General features: G+C 40.9%; 1 protein-coding gene and 1 long non-coding RNA gene across 4 annotated transcripts in view; one reads left to right on the top strand and one right to left on the bottom strand.

Annotated features, from left to right (window-relative positions):
- Positions 1-2,104, bottom strand: part of ZFPM2 (zinc finger protein, FOG family member 2) — a 501,208-nt gene extending 499,104 nt beyond the window's left edge. For 2 of the 3 annotated variants that reach the window (XM_089335577.1, XM_017341487.4), the window contains exon 1: positions 1,413-2,104. In XM_089335577.1, the coding sequence (XP_089191703.1) occupies positions 1,413-1,452 (40 nt within the window). In that variant the 5' untranslated portion in view covers positions 1,453-2,104. The remainder of the gene's footprint in view (positions 1-1,412) is intronic. The other variant, XM_008255815.5, reaches the window with a different exon arrangement.
- The window catches only part of LOC149126300 (uncharacterized), a 39,639-nt gene continuing 23,029 nt past the window's right edge, over positions 2,003-18,612 (top strand). Inside the window, exons 1-2 of the long non-coding RNA XR_016235860.1 lie at positions 2,003-2,112; positions 2,884-2,950. This is a non-coding gene — a long non-coding RNA (uncharacterized LOC149126300). The remainder of the gene's footprint in view (positions 2,113-2,883; positions 2,951-18,612) is intronic.

Raw genomic sequence — 18,612 nt, 5'->3', positions numbered from 1 at the left:
AGTCTTCAACAAGCACGGTATTGCTACTCGACTAAAACTGTTGTGAGCCCAAAGTCAAGACCAGTACTTGCTTTAACGCAAGTAGCACAGCCTGGCAACTGAAGCTTAAGAGAAGAGATCCACTACATGAAAGCTAGCAAGTCACGACCGAGAGGCCAGGATCATTCATACGTACCCAGACCTAACTGTGGTGAACTGTTCAGAACCTGGCCCCCATTTCAAGGACAAGCTGATTGATAAGATTTATTTTTAAACTACACCAAATAGGATTTTCAACTTTTGGGGGTGGGGTGAGTGTGGCTAACAACCAAGAGGGGAGGGGGGAGCCCTCCTAAAATCGTTTCCTAAAATTACGCAATAATTAGTTGCACACTAGTTGCCAGATTCCTCACCACAGCAAGAAATCGAGGCACCGCGCGGCTGGGAGTAATAAACTAATACGGGTTTGTTGCCTTTTTTTTTTTTTTTTCCTTTCTTTCTTCCTTTTCTTTTTCGGGCAAAGCGTTGAAGCTGGGGCGCAGGCCTGTAACAAACACACTCTTGGAAGAATTTTCCCCAAGCTACGAAAAGTTGACTGAGTTGATCTCCGCGGGTGTGTGCGTTTCGGGCAGGTGTCCCTGGCCCCGCAGGGTCCTCCAGGCACCGCCGGGACCCTGAGGGGCTGGGAAAGCGAGCCCCGCACTCTCTCCCGCGCCAGCTGCCTGCAAAGTCGCAGCTTCGGAGCAGGGGAGTGGCGGGACCCCTCCCGGGCAGCGCTCCCCCGCGCCCGCAGGTCCCGCGGTCCTCTGAACCCCGCGCCGCAGAGCGCCCGGGCCGCCGCGGGCTCCGCGCCCGCCCTGCGGAGACGCACGGCCGCCGGAGGCAGGGGCGCCAACTTTTACACCTACTTTTTGTTTCGCTTCGGCTTTGGCGTGGCTCTGGCACCGCCCAGGAGCGGCACCCGGACCCTCCGATTTCCCCCAGCCTAGAGAAGATACCATCCTCGCCCCTGAGGTCTCGGTCAGCTTTTCTGAGAAGTTGGCACCCTAGGTGCGAAAAGTGGTTCCCAGAAGGAGCGCCCGGGCCACCGCAACAACAATGACAGCAACAATAACAATAAGCGCCCGCAAGAGCGCTACTGCCCCGTCCGGCTCGACGGCCGGCCCCGCGCGGTGACAACCAAGAGAAACCCCGGGCGCGAAGGCCGAGCGCAGCAGCGGGCAGGGCTGACCTTCGCAGCCGCGTCGCCGCCCGCGTCGGCGGCTGTCTGTCCAGGACGGTCCGGCTGTCCCTCCGACCGTTCTGGCAAAGTTTGAACAAATCCCAGAGCCGGGAGCGGCTTTCCCTGACATTCCCCCTCCGCCCTCCGCGCCCCGCGCGCCCCCCTCCTCAGGAATAATCCCACCAACTCCGGGCCCCGCGCGCAAACTTACGTTTGATTTGCCGCGGTTTGCTCTGCTTTCGCCGGGACATCTCGGCGGCGGCCGCTGCCGCTGGGGCTCCTGCGGTGCCAGCAGTCCGGGCTGCCGCTCCCTCGGCTCCCGCCGCCGCCGCCGCCGCCGCCGCCGCTGGCCAGGCTCGGGCCGCTACCGCTGCCTCAGCTGCCGCTGCTGCCGCCGCCGGCCGGACTCCAGGTGCTCGGGGCGCGCGGGATCCGGCCGCTGGGCTCCTCAGGGAGCCGCGGAGCCACGTTGGGAAATGAGCAGGCAAATGAGAGGGAGCGAGAAGGGGGCAGATAGAGTGTGACAGTGAGGAGGGGGCAGCGGAGAGAGCGCCCGGGGGGAACGGGGATCCACGAGCGAATGGCCAGGGAGGGAGAAAAGGGGCACGCGAGGAGGGGGCCACACGGAAAGAAGGACGAGAAAGCGGGAGCGCAGGGAGAGCGGCCGCGGGCGAGCGGGGGCGGAGGGCGCAGAGGAGGAGCGCGCGGGCTCTCCCCTCTCCGGCGCGCGGGGCAGGGACTCGGGCGCCGCCGCCGCCGCCGCCGCCGCCGCTCCGGGCCGCGCCGCTCTGGCTCTGCCGCGGGAGGCGGCGAGGCGCGCGAGGGAGGGGCGCGCCGGGGCTGCGGGGAGGGGAGGCTATTCCATCAGCGAAAGGAGGATTGGCTGCATCCAAAGCCAGTCCGGATGCAAAGTGGGGCCCGCGCCTCGGGCGCGTGCAGTGCAGGGGATCGCGGCGGGGGTGGGGGGTGGCTGGAGTTGAGGGGGGAGGTGTGGGGAGGACTTGGAGGGGGGCCACCTTCTGCGGTTGTCACCGCGTCAACGCCCGGCGGCTGCCAGGGCACCCCTCCCCCCTCTTCGGGCAACTTCTTCCAACAGACCCCTCTAAGGGACCCCAGCGCCCCCTCGCTCGCGCCTTGCCCCCGCAGCGGGGTACAAAGAAATCTCAGGCTCCCCCTAAACTTTGCGCTTCCAGTTGCGCAGCCGCCTCGCCTCACCCCTGCGGCTCCCGCCCTCGCAGCCTCTTGGCAGCGAGGTTTAGGCCCCTGGCAAAAGGGCTGAGGAGAGCCAGCTGATCACAGATGCCAACTGTGTGTCCTGGGGCCAGGGAAGTCCTCTGCTGTCCTCTCCATGCTCTCAGGAGACCATGTCCCCGCTCCTCAGGTTCCCCGGAGACCTGCGGACCCGGGCCGCGCCCCACGTGGTGCGCAGGGACGGGGCGCCCAGAGAAGCAGCCTCCAAAGTGCTGGATGTCACCTCGAGTTTCCATTTTAAGTTGTCAAGTCCCCGAACTGGGAGGCAGGCAGAGGTTTTTCTCCTATCCAAAAGGGAGACCGTTAGCCAGGTGCTTAGCCTTAGGTGGGAAAGGATTTTTTTTTTTTTTTAATAAGAACCCTAACTTTCTGCGGAAGTCTCTGACAGTTCTGCACGACCCACCCCGCCCCATAACCTTTCATTGTCTTAGTTCTTCGGCCTCAGGGAAGCGCCCAGCGACTAATAAAAGATTGAACTTGCCATAATTTTCCAAGCAGGTAAGACCCAGTAACTCTTTCATGGTTCTGTAGCTTCTAAAGTTTTGTTTCATTCTTATTCAATTACTGTATTGTGGTATGCCGGAGACTGCAAGCCTAATGGAGAAGAAATTTTGAGGGGGGTTGCATCGTTATCATTTTAGCCTAATTGAGCTGTGTGAGGTTAGCTTCGGTTCTCACAGTTTCTCAAACACTGAGTATTAAATGCGTTCTCCTGAATGGGCCAGAAGGGACTACTGTCCAAGTGGCAGTGACACAGGCTGCTTTATGTAACCAGTGTTGACTAATAAACCCACTACAGTTAACATCCATCCCCCAGACACTGCTGACTTTTCCCCTAGGAGGATGTGAGATGGTCCATTCTGAGCTGAAATTCTGTCCCCTTTGTTAGCTATGTGAACCCCACCAAACTCAATGCTCTAAAAGGGTCTGGGGGTCAGCGGAGAGTCTGGGCTGATTGAGTATAATGCAGGATGCACCGTGAGCAGGGGGCACTGTAGTCAGGGTCATTTATAACTCCATCAGGACATCTTCCGGAAGATGGGCAGAGTTACCCTATCCGAAGGTAGGACGGCCAGAACCCGAGTACAAAACTGAAGACCAATTCTGAATTTTATTATATTACCAGTGTTACCACGTGAGGTTGTAGAATGCATGGTCCTTTGCTGTTGTAATTTGGGCTAAAGAACAAAAATCCCTGCCCCGGAAGAACCAACAAATTAAGGCCCTAAGTACCATGAAAAACAGGGTTATTTGTGTTTGTGTTGTGGAATGAATAAGGAGACAAAGAACCACAGATTTTTACCTTCTCATGTTCAATTCATTACAGTTAAATTGGTGGGCTTAGAATCGGATGTGTTGTATATTACGGTTTTCAAAGATCTTTTTACAAAACTGGCCGACTTTTTTATGTCACCCAAAAGGAATGCCCATTGGAATTAAAATATCATAACAGTGTTTCTTTTGGCATTTGCCATGGTTAAATGTTCAAAGAAAAGGAGAAACAAATAAATCCTAACTAAATATTCAGTTTAAAAACCGAAAGGAGCAAAAATCAGGGAGTTTAAGGTGAGATGGATAATATAACCGAATGCATTGTTAGAAATAGATATTAGCTTATCTAAATTTATAAATATATATTAATTACAGTAATATGAATGAATGTAAAGGATGCTATGACATTTTATATCTTGTCATCATTTTAATGAGAATATTAATGATATTTAAGACTCAATTTTTCTCTTTCCTAGTTTTGCTCACCAAGGTTATAAAATAAAGACAACGAAACCTATAAGCAATTATCTCTGTCCAGATGGATATAGCAGCCCCAAACCACAGCTACATGACTATCAAACAATGATTATGAAAACCACAATTGAGAAAAGCATCAGGGAATGATATTGCAAAACCACAGCAACAAATGTGTCTGTGATATTGAAAACCACAATTCACAACTAATGCCATGTCTATTGCAAATTACTACTTAACTATAAATGTGCAAATGTATAAGTAACAGCACAAAATAATTCCCCATTTACTTAAAAATGAATTATTCATTTTCTAGACTCACGGGTTTAATATCTACAGAAAAGTTTATGCTTTCAAAAACAAATCATTTTAGATCACATATAAAATATCAGTTACTTTAAAAGCAAAAAATGCAACTTTTCATAATATTTTTCAGACATTAAAAGAATGTATCTGAAATCAGTCTGAAATAAATATTTACTTGATTCTGACTTTCTACAGAAGTGAAAAAGTATGTGAGTAGAAACTGTTGATGAAAAAAAAACCCTCTGTTTTCTAGTACAACGTCAAAGAAAATATAGTTATATATATTTTTCAATAGTCATTGTAGCTAGAAAACATATCTGATCATAAAATGAGATTCTCATACTAAAATTATTTTAATATTCAGTTAAGCATTTTTTATAAATGATTAAAATACTGTTTCCAAGTTTATAGGGTTGCCAGACTTTGCAAATTAAAATATAAGATTCCCAGTCCAAGAAGAATGTCACATAAGAAACAACATTTTTTAGGATAAGTACATACTAGGAACTATTTGGGACATACTTGTCTTAGTAAATGTGGCTTATTTGGAATTCAAATTTAAGTGGACCTCCTTGTGTTTTATCTGGCAAACCTTCAAGTTTAGCATTTCAGCATTTTCACAAATGTATGGTTGTTTATATTATTAGTTATAAAAAACGATAAACCCGGAAGTGTGCCCTAAAGACACGTATACATATTTAATTCCTGAATGTTGTATTATTTAGGGAAGACAATGTAGAAGGAATAAATTTCTCTATAAAATTCTTTATTTGACACAGTACAGAAATGCACCCTCAGTGTAAATGGATTGCATTCATGTAAGTCTTATTCTTGGATTTGTTTCCAAAATGTGTTTTTTCCTCCAAGGAATCAACAAATTGATAAAGCAACCTCCCAGGCCACATCTTATTAGGCAGCAAGCTGCCTTCCTTATTATGGGAGTAAACAATATCCAAAAGCTTCAGAAAGACTTAATTTTTTGCCCTTGTATCTTCACCAGAAATTGAATACAGTTTATCTGCCCTGATTTAAGATTGTGACACTGAATTGAATAAGAATGCAGTATGAAAATACTGTTTAGTCTTTGTGTATCTTTATAATTTCAGCAGTTTAAAAATAAAAAATCATCAAATTCATCTAAATGGTATTCCCATTTTACAACTATGAAAAGGACTATCTGTTTACTTGCAGAGGAACTGAGAGCTTTGAAATATTCAGTCAGACTAGTCAGGGTGTTTAACTTGAGCTTCATGTAGACTGTCAATCCCCAGAAGTTTCTGTGGACAAATAATTTTCTAAAAAATAGGTTTACTGACTTTATTAGATTTTCAAAAATATTCAAAAAAAATCTGTGACCCAATCTAAGAATACTTGTTCACTTTGTATAAATATTTATGATATAGTGAAAACAAAAATGTGAGTGATTTTAGTTTTTACTCTTCGTACTCATCTTTTACATATAAGTAACTACTCTGATAGAAGAGAATTATAGGATAGACTTGGTTAAAAAAATGACAAAACAGTTCTTTGTTCCTAAGTCTGTATAGCTCATGGCATACTTCCAAGTATAAAATAAATATTAGTAGACATCTATTGATTTTGCCTGCCAAGCACCCATTCTTCTAGTAATAATGTCCTATGAAGAAATATCTCCATATATGCACTATTTGGTTGTCATGTAAGTATAACCTTCCCCAATCCCAGGTGTCTGTATATAGTGATGTGGCACTGTTGATGGATGTTTTGGTTTGAATTCCCTCAAAAATCAGACTTTGAGGCAAGAAAAGAAAAAATTCCATGGTGTGTGTGTGTGTGTGTGTGTGTCTGTCTGTCTGTCTCAGTGGTCCCAAACTGGGACTCATTCCTGGAACTGTTTCCTAAAACTACTAAAGAAGATGTGTGATTTTTTTGCTAGGGTTGCTACATAAGGGAAAATGTAAACCTGTAATCTGCTAGTGCCTATCCTTATGGAAAGAAGCTGTTAAAACCATGTCAACACACACACACACACACACACACCATGGATTTCTTTGTCTTATCTCGCATAAAAGTCTGATTGTTGAGGGAATTCAAACCAAAACATCCATCAGCAGTCCCACATTATTTTTCTTTGGATTCACCAGTATTATATATGTGTCCACATAAATGTACAGTCTTTGTCATTCCTATTATATTTTGTCTTCATCTACTGATCAGTCTGATGTTTATGCATATTTGTATTCTTAGTGTAGGTGTTTCTCACACGAAGATATCACTAACCTCCCAAGTCTGAGGGAGATACCTCTTCTCATTTACTTCCACATCACCTCTAAATGCACACCATATCACTTGTTGCCTTATATTACATTAGCAATTTAATCATATATAAATATAGTCTTCATCAATTCCCTCTCTGCATCAACACACCTAACTCGATAGTAAGATTGTTCTGGGGGTAAGAAACATGTCTGTCTTTTTCAGAGTTAGTTACCCCGTGCTGGACACATAGAAGGGCCTAACAAAATTATTGAAAGAAAAAGTAAGTTCACAACTATCTTGTCTTCTCTGAGGACTCCTACCATTCCCAATTCCCATGCACAGAGTCATGGGTATAGGAGATGGCAGCCATGTTTGTACAACTTGACTCCATGTTCTAATGTTGATCCCTGGCCAAGGACAGGACCTGACCCATTAAAATCCTTCCTGAGCAATCTAGTTAGTAGCAAGAGTTTCAGTCAAAGCTAATTTCTTGCATGAAGGACAATTGAAACCTCTGGGAGTGAGACATGGTTCTCTCCATGTGAACAGAACAACAGAAATAGCTGGACGATATAGAGAAACATAAATAAAGCAAATGTCCTGAGAGAAATTGAGAGGGAGTGTGAGCCGGCCTGCCATTTCTTGTTCCAACGTCTCATGGACCAAGGTAGTACTTCTGTCTTTGCAATTCCTTGAGATACTGAGATTTCCTTAAGATGAATTCCTCCCCACCTTTCTATTCTCATTATATTGGAATTGAACTGGAACTAAGTGATTCCTGTTATATTCAAACCAAAATACTAAAACAAAAAGGAATCATCTATTTTTTAGTTTGCTTAACTAAATATTTTAATATTTATAAGTATCAAATTACTCGTTTTCTTTTTATTTTCCTGAAGGAAATCACTTTTGATGATCTTTTAGTTTTCCCATGAACAATCCTGACACAGAAAAAAATGGATAAGTAGATAAATCTATCATTTTAAATGGATGAATCAGAATGTCTTCAATTACTAGTTTTGGACAGTTACTTCATTTTGGGGTAACTCTTGTGAAAAAAGTGTTTTCAAAGTCATAATTCCTTAGGTTGATTCAGTGACATACACTTCCATAACCCTCCTGATTACTTAGATTCTGACCCATAGATGTTAGATTTTACTTTTTTTTTTTTTTATTTGACAGGTAGAGTTATAGACAGTGAGTGAGAGAGAGAGACACAGAGAGAAAGGTCTTCCTTCTGTTGGTTCACTCCCCAAATGGCTGCTCTGCGCCAAGAGCCAGGTGCTTCTTCCCGGTCTCCCATGCAGGTGCAGGGGCCCAAACACTTGTGCCATCCTCCACTGCCTTCCCAGGCCACAGCAGAGAGCTGGACTGGAAGAGGAGCAACCGGAACTAGAACCCAGAGCCCATATGGGATGCTGGCACTGCAGGCGGAGGATTAACCAATTGAGCCATGGCACTGGCCCCTAGATTTTACTTTAAGCTGTACTTCACCACATTTGAATAACCATCTAACAGACTACTTTGCAGGCAAATGTTATGAGTATCATTATAATTCACATGAATAATGTTTATACTTATGTGATGAATTTTTCTTTATTTTTTATTTTTTAAATTTTTTTTTATTTTATTTGAAAGGCAGAGATACAGAGATCGAGAGATCGAGAGAGAGAGAGAGAGAGAAAGAGAGAGAGAGATATCTTCCATCTGCTGGTTTACTTCCCAAATGGCCACAACGGCTGGGGCTGGGTCAGGCCAAAGTCAGCAGCCAGGAGTGTCTTCTCAGGGGCCCAAGGTCTTGGGGCCATCTTCCGCTGCTTTCCCAGGACATTAACAGGGAGCTGGAGCAGAAGTGGAGCAGCCAGGACTTGAACCAGTGCTCATATGGGATGCTGGTGTCACCGGTGTCAGCTTAGCCCCTTGTGCCACAACATTAGCCCTTGAATTTTCTTTTTTTAAAGATTTATTTATTTATTTGAAAGGCAGAGTTAACAGAGAGGAAGAAGAAGAGAGGGAGAGAGAAAGTCTTCCATCCACTGGCTCATTCCCCAAATGTCTGCTATGGCTGGAGCTGGGCCAATCTGAAGCCAGGAGCCATGAGCTTCTTCTGCAAGTGTAGGGGCCCAACACTTGGGCTATCTTCTACTAATTTCCCAAGCCATAGCAGAGAGCTGGATAGGAAGTGGAGCAGCAGGGACTCGAACTGGTGTCCATATGGGATGCTGGCACTGCAGGCAGAGGCTTTACGCACTATACCACAGTGCTGGCCTCTGAATTTTTTTTCCTAACATGTAAATTTTGCGGTAAATTCTTAAATTCAAAATAAGAAAGTAAACAGATTTTGAAGATACTTGCTATATTTACAGACTACCTTCCAAAGTGTGTTAAAATAAAATATAATGGTAATTCCTGTTCCTAGAGGTATAATCATCAATTCTTTTTAGCTGATTCTTCTGGCATTAGCCTCATATTTTTAAATAACTTACTTCACCCTTTTTTAAAGAAATTTATGATGTTAGATATTATTATTGGATATATTTCATGTACTATGAAAACATTAAGCTGTAACAACATTATAGACTCATAACATGCAAATTTTTGGTCAAATAAAAAAGTTTACATTTTTATTAATGCATATTCATTTAGGGTATGAAGATTATGTTTTGTTTTGGTTCAATTTGTTTTTCTTTTAATTAATAATTACTTTGCCATTTTCTCGGTTTTCTGTGTCCTATCACTATTTCATACCAAATGAAATGGTGCATTCTCAAATACATTAAGGGAGCTGGTTCAGAAGTGGAGCAGCAGGGACTTGAACTGGATCCCAAATGGGATGCCAGGATGCCAGTATTGCAGGCAGCAGCTTAACCTGCTGCACCACTGTACTGGCTCTGAATTTACTTGATTTTACACTATGATGGATTCCAGGTTTCTTAAATATTATACATCCCTCTGTCATGAATTACTACTCCCTTTTACTTTTTTTCTTTCTTTTTCCTTTTACTTTTTTTTTTTGGGGGGGGGGTGATGGGGAATAAATTCTCATGTAATGTCCAGAGAAAATGTATATACTTTTGAGATTTGGTAAGATTACAACTGTCTTTATTCTGCCTTCGTATGTGACTGACACTTAGGGAAAGTGACAATTAAAAAATTATTTTCACTTTATTAAAAAATATTCCTTTATTTGAAAGAGAAAGAGAGAAAAAGACTGAGATCTTACATCCACTGTTTCATTTCCCAAGTGTTTACAGCAGCCATGGCTGGGCCAGGCCTAAGCCAAGAGCTTGGAATTCCATCCAAATCTCCCACTCAGGGGGCAGGGACCCAGGTACTTCAGCCATCACCTGCTGCCTCCCAGTGTGTACAATAGCAGGAGACTGAAATTTGCAGTCCCAGTTTGAATCCAGGCACTCAGATATGGATGCAGTGCAGTCAACTGTGGCACTAAATGCTCACCCTTCCCCTCAGTTTTTTTTTTTTTTTTTTTTTTGACAGATAGAGTTATAGACAGTGAGAGAGAGAGACAGAAAGGTCTTCCTTCCGTTGGTTCACTCCCCTAATGGCTGCCACGGCTGGCGCTGTGCCAATCCGAAGCCAGGAGCCAGGTACTTCCTCCCGGTCTCCCATGCAGGTGCAGGGACCCAAGCATTTGGGCCATCCTCCGTTGCCCTCCCGGGCCACAGCAGAGAGCTGGACTGGAAGAGGAGCAACCAGGACTAGTACCCGGCGCCCCAACCGGGACTAGAACCCAGAGTGCCTGTGCCACAGGCAGAGGATTAGCCAAGTGAGCCATGGCACCGGCCTCCCCTCAGTTTTAAACTCAGAGCATTATTGACTTCTGTTTCCAGATTTCTTGTGGGAAGTCTGAGCCATTGTGTGAACTTATCCCCTAAGAATATAGCCTGTTTCATTCACCCATCCCACTGGTCCCACCATGGAAACCCTCGGAATTATTCTCCTTACCCTCACCCCAAAAATTGCACAATACAATGCACCAGACAGCTACTTGTTAAACCATTCCAGTCTAAAAAGTTGTAGCTTCTCGTCAGTCCTGAAAATTTTCCTTGTATTAATTTTCCCACTAGAACTTGTATTATTTTCTGTTAGGTGTTCTTGAATGGCTGCATCTGTTTTCTAGTCTTTTTCTCTTTGTAACCTTTTGGCCAGATTAATTCTTTCTGGAAAAATTCTTCAGCTTAGTCTTCTGGACCTTTACTGCATTTTTAATTTACATGCTCCTGCTTGAATTTCATAGATTTCTCCTTTAATTTGGAGTTTCTTTTCACAGTATCCTTTCCTTGTTTGTCTTTCTCTTCTTCTGACCAGTAATTTTAATTTTCCTCTTGAAATTTCTATAATTTCATAGAAAGTTTGCATTTTCTCCATGAATTGTCAATTTTTTTTCCTTTAGGATTTGGTATCCATATTTTATGTTGGAAATTTCCATACATCTTTGGCCGTCCTTTATTTTGTGTTTCTATGATGACTGAATCACACAAAAAATCATTTTGGAACTGACATTTATGGGGTAGACTGAGGATAGGGAATTCTTTTCAAGTAGTAGGCTCTGGGTACCAGAGGAGATACCTTCCTGCTGGGGCGACTTTATTTATAGGACTAAGTATTTTGTTCTTGCGGTAATCACCTTTCCCAGAGAGAAATCCTGCAAGAATCACTCACCTTAAATCTTAGCTGGGGAAGAAGCTGTAGTATCTCACTGTACAGGGCACAGAGTTTCGTTTACCATTTCTTTTCAGTGTCGTTACTTCCAGTTAATATTGAATATGAAGCCCCTGTGGGTTTACTCTCCAAAGAATAAGTCTCAGCTTTCAGCCAGTTATGAAGAAGTTGTCAACTGGCAAGTGTGGTATGGGAAGAAATACAGAGGTATTGATTATTTTTTGCGTAGACTTTAAACCAAGCCTATTTCCAGTCTCACCTACATCCAACCTTCATAGATACCTGTTGCCTCCCATATCAGGTTCTCTCCATTATTCTATCCATGAAAATCAGTTTGTGCTGGATGTCATCTCTGCTAGGAATTGACTTTCAGTTTTCTCTGATCTGCTATGTCAGCTTCTTGTCTTAATGGTTTCCTGATTAATCCTTATTTGTTTCGTTTATTTGAAAATCAGAGAGACAGAGACAGAAAGGTAAACAAAGAATTTCCATTCACTGACTCCCCAAATGCCAGCAACATCTGGGCCTGGACCAGGCCAAAGCAGGAAGCTAGGAGTTCAGTCTGAATCTCCTTTGTGGGTGACAGGGACCCAAACACTTGAGCCCTTACCTGCTGTCTCCCAGGGTTCCCATCAGCAAGAGGCTGAAATGAGAATGAGAGCCAAGATTTGAACCCAGTCACTCTGGTATGGGATAAGGGTGTCCCAAACAACATCTTAACCCCTACCCCAATCACCCAACTCCTGTTGACTCATTTTCTTCTATCAACTCCTCTTTTCTTTGTCTTGTGATTCAATTACCTTAAAAAGCAATTTACTATGTAGCTGCAACATTTAGGGAGAGTAAAGGCAAACCCACAGGATCAATTTTCCAAACACATTCTAACCAAAAGTCTTCACCATACACTTGCTTTTATTTTTAAAATTAATCTCATTATATATTTTCACTTCTATCAAACTAATATATTCACATGATAAAAGTATAAAGCGGAGCATATCATTACAAGTCCTTTCCTTCCTACCTCTTGGAGGTAACCTTATGTAACCACAGCCATAATGCTACACAATATTCTTGAAATTCTCTGCATTGTTGCATCAAATTTAAAAGGCATGTCTGCCCACAATTAGAATGAAATATTCATATTTTTACCATTTTAATATCCTTCCTACTCTTCTTCCAACTCTGCCTACAATTTCTCATTTATATTGTAAGAGTTGATAACATTTACACTATTTTCTGCAACTGTTTTTTCCATTTTTGAAAGAACATGAGCATACCACAATTTTTTCTTCATTATGACTGTGAACTATTATTTTTATTTATTTATTTAATTTTTTGACAGGCATAGTTAGACAGTGAGAGAGAGAGACTGAGAGTTATAGACAGTGAGAGAGAGACAGAGAGAAAGGTCTTCCTTCCACGTTGGTTCACCCCCCAAATGGACGCTAAGGCTGCCGTGCTGTGCGGATCTGAAGCCAGGAGCCAGGTGCTTCCTCCTGGTCTCCCATGCGGGTGCTGGGCCCAAGCATTTGGGCCATTCTCCACTGCCTTCCCTGTCCACAGCAGAGAGCTGGCCTGGAAGAGGATCAACCGGGACAGAACCGGTGCCCTGACCAGGACTAGAACCTGGAGTGCCGGTGCCGCAGGCGGATTAGCCTAGTGAGCCACGGCGCCGGCCCTGTGAACTATTCTTGATTGAAGAACCAGCAAGTTGCTTGAGTTATGCCCTTCATTGTTTTTTAATTAATTAATTTATTTGAAAGGCAGAGTGACACACAGAGAGGGAGAAACAGACATCCTCCATCTTTGTTCACTCCACAAATTGCCACAATAGCCAGGAACTTCATCCAGGTCTCCCACATGAATGGCAGTGATTCAGGTGTTTGGGCCATCAACCACTACCTCCCAGGTATATTAGCAGGAAATTGTTTTGGAAGTGGGGAGCAGCCAGGACCAGAACCCGCCATTCCAACCTGAAATGTAGACATCCCAAGAGTGGCTTAACCCACAGTGTCAGAATGCCCGCCTGTCACTGCCTTCTTTGTGGGTCTAATAGTAGGACCCCTGCAACATTGTGCCTGATCTAGGTTGAATGTATCAGTTGGTTAAAAACATGTTGAGATTAGTTTGTTTTGTGATAAGATCATGACTTTTTCACGCAGGTATTTCTTTTTTTTCTTTTTAAAAATTTATTTTAAAGTTTTAATTAACACTTTATATTTATGCCTAATTACTGAGTACAATCTGATGTTTGGCATTCCAATTTTTTTTTCCTTCCCTCTCATTATAAAGAGCCATATATTTCTTCACTATGTCACTAACACTGTACAAGTGTTTAATCACTCTGGCCACGGCTTGACTTCCATTCCATTATTGCTCTTGAAGATATTCCTCTTGCAGTCTTTTGCCTACCTGTTTAACTGATGACATTCATGCCAGCTGCTCAGCTGTTACAGAAAATTGTTTTGATAGCCTCATTTTTTTCTTCCATGCTTTATATTCTATATTTTTGCCATTCATTCACTCTCATTTTTTTCTGAAATATAAGCCCAGAAATATGAAATGAAACATGGTATAGATGAAATAAATTAAAACTCTTCTATCTTTTTATATGTGAAAATGTATTTGTTTTACTTTTAACCTTGGTTGATAGTTTAGTTGGAAATATAATTCTGATTTTAAAAATCATGTTTTCTTTTGAGATATTTGAGAAAATAAATAATTCTATTGTCTCTAATATTGCTGATTGAAAATTTCATACTAGTCAGAAGATTTTATGGATTCCTTACTTTCTCATTAATTTGTTGTTTTGGAATTTTTTAATTATATATGATAGCATTATTACCTGACACTAACAAATCTTCTCCATCCTGCATGGGAGAAGCTAAGTTTCTGCCAGACAACTAACTATCCTTTAGTCACACAGTACTTTCCAGGAAAGTCACTCCATCTGTACTGTAAGATTATTTAATTCGCTCAAACTCTGTAATGTAATCTCTTCCCGCTTACTAGTGATTACTTTGTAATGTCCAAGGGGCCTAGTTCTGGACAAAGGGAGAATTTCTTTGGGAAAGTGTTGGGAAGAGTTCTTTATTGCTCTTAATCAAGAACTATGTGGAGTGTATTTTTATTTCTCTCTTTCTGGAAATAGCCAAAAAAGAATATTGCCTTACTTGAGAAAAACTACCCTTAAAATACAGCTAATTCGCATAGGCGTGCATAAGAACGAGAATTACATTCAAACAAAATTTAAGCCTTATCATGCTATGCTTAATATCTGCTATGCTTAGGGGCTTCCTGTCATGAGCCACCACGATCTCTTATTATTGAAGACAACTTCTATTAACTTTTTCTTACTGAACACTGAAAATATGTTAACTGATACAAAACTGTTGCAAAGTGAGTCTTTTATCTTTTGTTATTGAGTTATATGGGCTGTGGGAAGGGGCAGGACATGGGAATAAGAAGTAGGAATTTTTACTCTCCTGTAGTTTTGAAAGGCCAACTTTGAAGTTAACCAACAGCATCAGTTCCACTCCTTTTGTGCATGATAGTTCCAAATCCAGTACCTCCTTAGATGTGTAATATATACATCATAGTATCTAGACACAGTGCTAGAAACAAAGAGCCTGGATTCAAATCTTGGCAGTGCCATTTCCTAACTAGATGATTTTTTTCATTTTATTAAATATTTATGTGCCACAGTTTACTTGTACTCAAAATGATGTCCACTGCAAGATATACATTAAATGAATTAGTGTATGTAAACTGTTTGGCATGTAAAATGGTGCTGTATGATTCTTAGCTATTAAAATTACTCCAAATATTTTCTGTGCTGCTTTTATAGCAACAGACCCTACGTCTTTCTCAATATTTCAATTCAAAGTTCTACTTTTATGAGTTGTGTTTGACTGTGTGATGCAGTTCAGACCAATAAAATATCACTAAAAATTACTGGATGAGACTTCTTCAGAACATTAAATGTTCTCACTTAAAAGACAGCACCTTTTCTTCTCTGTCACCCACTTGTCCCTCTATAATGGAACATAATTCTTAGATATAGAAAATCCATCTTATAATCATAAGAACAGAGTATTTATTCTTTGGATCTATATACCCTATGAAGGAGAAAAATACCTGTATTGTTTAGCCACCATATTTGGATTTGTGTTACAACCCAATGCAATCCTAATTTCTACCCAAGGAATTTTCCATGATGGGTGGTGCTCTTTTCTTATCTTTAAAAATCTTGGTTTGAGGGGACTTATATTCTTATTGTGCTTTATATTTCAACAGATTTCATCTTGTCTCCATATTTTAAAAACTATTTTATAATTTACATACAAATCATTTGAATGGCTTCTTTCCATCCGTCTTATCTTCAGCAATTATTTTTCTTCTATTGTTTTTCTTTCTCTGAAATAAAGGTTAATAACAGTAATACTTATCCTGATGGCTACAAATTTTAATGCTTTCAGGGAGCATGAAACAATATTTTTATAATGAAACATGCAGACATAAGATATGGGGGTTGGTGAGGACTTTGGGAACATGGAAAGAATATGTCCCTGTTAAAGACGTTTATATGCAATTAAAATAAATTCTGTACTACTCAAAAAAAACAGACCTATAGGCCCAATCTAATTATAGAATGCAAGTTTGTAAATGCTGATTATGATTCAAAAATATGCAGATGTGAAAGTACTCACAGTTACTGAACTACGATGTGTGTTCTCACCAAAACACCATCAGTGACAGCAGCAAAGCAACACAAAATGAGGCCCTTTTAAAGTTACACATGTGCTGCTAAAATATTTCCACTTATTTTCCTCTAAATAGCTTTTCTCCTTTTGGTTTTTGGCTAAAATAGAAGATAATGCATGAGCTCTAACATTACATTCAATGGACAAAACAAACAAAAAACCTCTCTAAGTGGATTGCTATGAATTTGGAAGAAAACCAACTGCAGACAAAAATAACCAAATGAGAGTACATGTAAGCATATAAGTATATGTATTTCCCACACTCATCCATCCTCAGTTTCTTTCTTATCAACACACACACACACACACACACACACATATATATATATATAAAACCATATGTATGTGAAGGTCCTTCTTAAAATTTTTGGAAAATGTGTAGTATGAAAAAAATGTGGGTGGGTATTGTGGTACAGCAGCTTAAACTGCCACCTGTGACACCAGCATCCCATATGGGCGCCAGTTCAAGTTCAGGCTGTTACACTTCCAATCCAGCTCCCTGCTAATGTGCCTGGGACTCTGATTCACTCTCTCTATTTCTCTCTCTCTCTCTGTAACTCTGCCTTTCAAATAAGTAAATCTTTAAGAATAAAAGGGAGAAAAAAGCTGCCTGCATTTTTAAAAAATTTGCAGTAAAATAAGTATCATTTAATTCCATTTTTATGTTTTTTTTTTTTTGAAGTAATCTTGTATGTTAAGGAGTTGCTCTAAATTTTGGAAAACACTCAAATTCTTACTAACAAGACAGTTGTTACTAATGATGTTCATTTCTTACACATACCAGTATGTACCTTGCCTTTTTGTAAGCCTCTACCTGAATTGAATCATTGAGAAATCAGACATAAGCCACTCCCTAGTGGTGGAAATAACAGTAGCTGTAGTGGTTCTGTTGGTGCATAGACTCTTGGGTGTTACATACTTACTCCGAACAGATAGACGTTTCATCAGTGAAGAAACAAAAGCTAGTGAGGCTGGAATTCTAGCCATGTGCTGCCTAATTAGAAAACCGATGGAGTTTCCCTTGTGCTGTTCAAGCTCCTCTAAGAGCGGACAGTTAAGAAATCTGGACTGTTAATCAAATGGACAGTGGACCACACTGAAAGTCAGGAAATCAAGATTCTGGTTTAGACTCATCCATGTGGGGAATTTAGTTGATCACCAAGCCTCTTTGTTCACATTAGTGATCATTAAAATTTCTCCAGGTTCTTAACTAATTTGTCTATGTAATTCCCAGCACTAGCTTTAAACACTGTATTTTAGACTGTGAATTTCTAAGAAGTAGGGACTTTGTCTAAATATTTGATTTGTGTGGTGCTTACTCACCTAGACAGATCTTTAAAATGTTCTTGATAATGTTGACAATTTGTCAAATTTTGAAATCTATTTTCTTTGTTACCTTTTCTTCTATAGTTTAATATGATGAATGGGAAAGACCCAAATAATCATGTCTTTGGAACAGGTTCCCTTGAAAATTCCCAATCCAGATGTCTGGATAAAAAGGATGTGACCTTTTATCATGTTTTTGGCAGTCGTGGAGAATATAGCCTGAATTTAATCCAGTACAGAGTATTGCCTTAGGATTTTCATAATACAGATAGATGCTTATTAGAATATTTGGCACAAGGAGGTTTTGAAATATTCAAGGTCAGTAGGAAATCTTTTTCATGAGTAGGTATTTCTCTCTATATAATTATAAGATCTCATTTAAATCTTTTCTTACTAAGAAAAAAGTGAATTTCTAGAGATCCAAATAGATCTGACCAATAATATTTTGTGTTTCAACTAAATTGTAAAACTAGTTTCTGACTTACTTAACTTTGTAAAAAGTCTGCTTTGTCACATTGCCACATTACATCCTGTTCCCATTTTCCCAGGCTGGCAGGAAACTGTCCACTGTTGATGGCTAAAACAGGAAAATACTTCTCCCTGATCATCTTCTTTGATGAAAACTTCACTTTATCTACATGAGATACTTAAAAAGACTACCAGGAAAAGTGGAAGCATTTCTTATTCTTAAAATAATTTTTTAAATTTTGTACTAACAAATAATAACATTAAGTATTTTATGGAGCACAATGTGATATTTCAATACATGTATGTAATATATACTGGTCACATTAGAGTATATCCTTATTTTTTCTTTATGTTTGGAGCATTTTTAAAGATCATTTCTATAGTTTCCTGTTTTTTAAATGATGAGGTAAAAAAAATCCCCTTTCCAACAAAATATAACAAAAACCTAAGATCTCATATCTTATATATATAGTACCATCCCTGTGTTTGAGTTCTCCTCTCTAATCATCAGTAAATACATTCATGTTGTGTATCTTCTATATACTTGGCCACTCTTCTCAGAATTAGCTTTGCTACTATCCAAAAAAAAACAGAGCTAGTCACAGTCTAATTTTTTTCTTAGTATATTGT

This window comes from Oryctolagus cuniculus, chromosome 6, assembly GCF_051225735.1.
Source record: "Oryctolagus cuniculus isolate XC-2025 breed Fujian yellow rabbit chromosome 6, ASM5122573v1, whole genome shotgun sequence".
NCBI lineage: Eukaryota > Metazoa > Chordata > Mammalia > Lagomorpha > Leporidae > Oryctolagus > Oryctolagus cuniculus.
The sequence above is the reverse complement of the archived record's forward strand: the minus strand, read 5'-3'. Positions and strand labels throughout refer to the sequence as shown.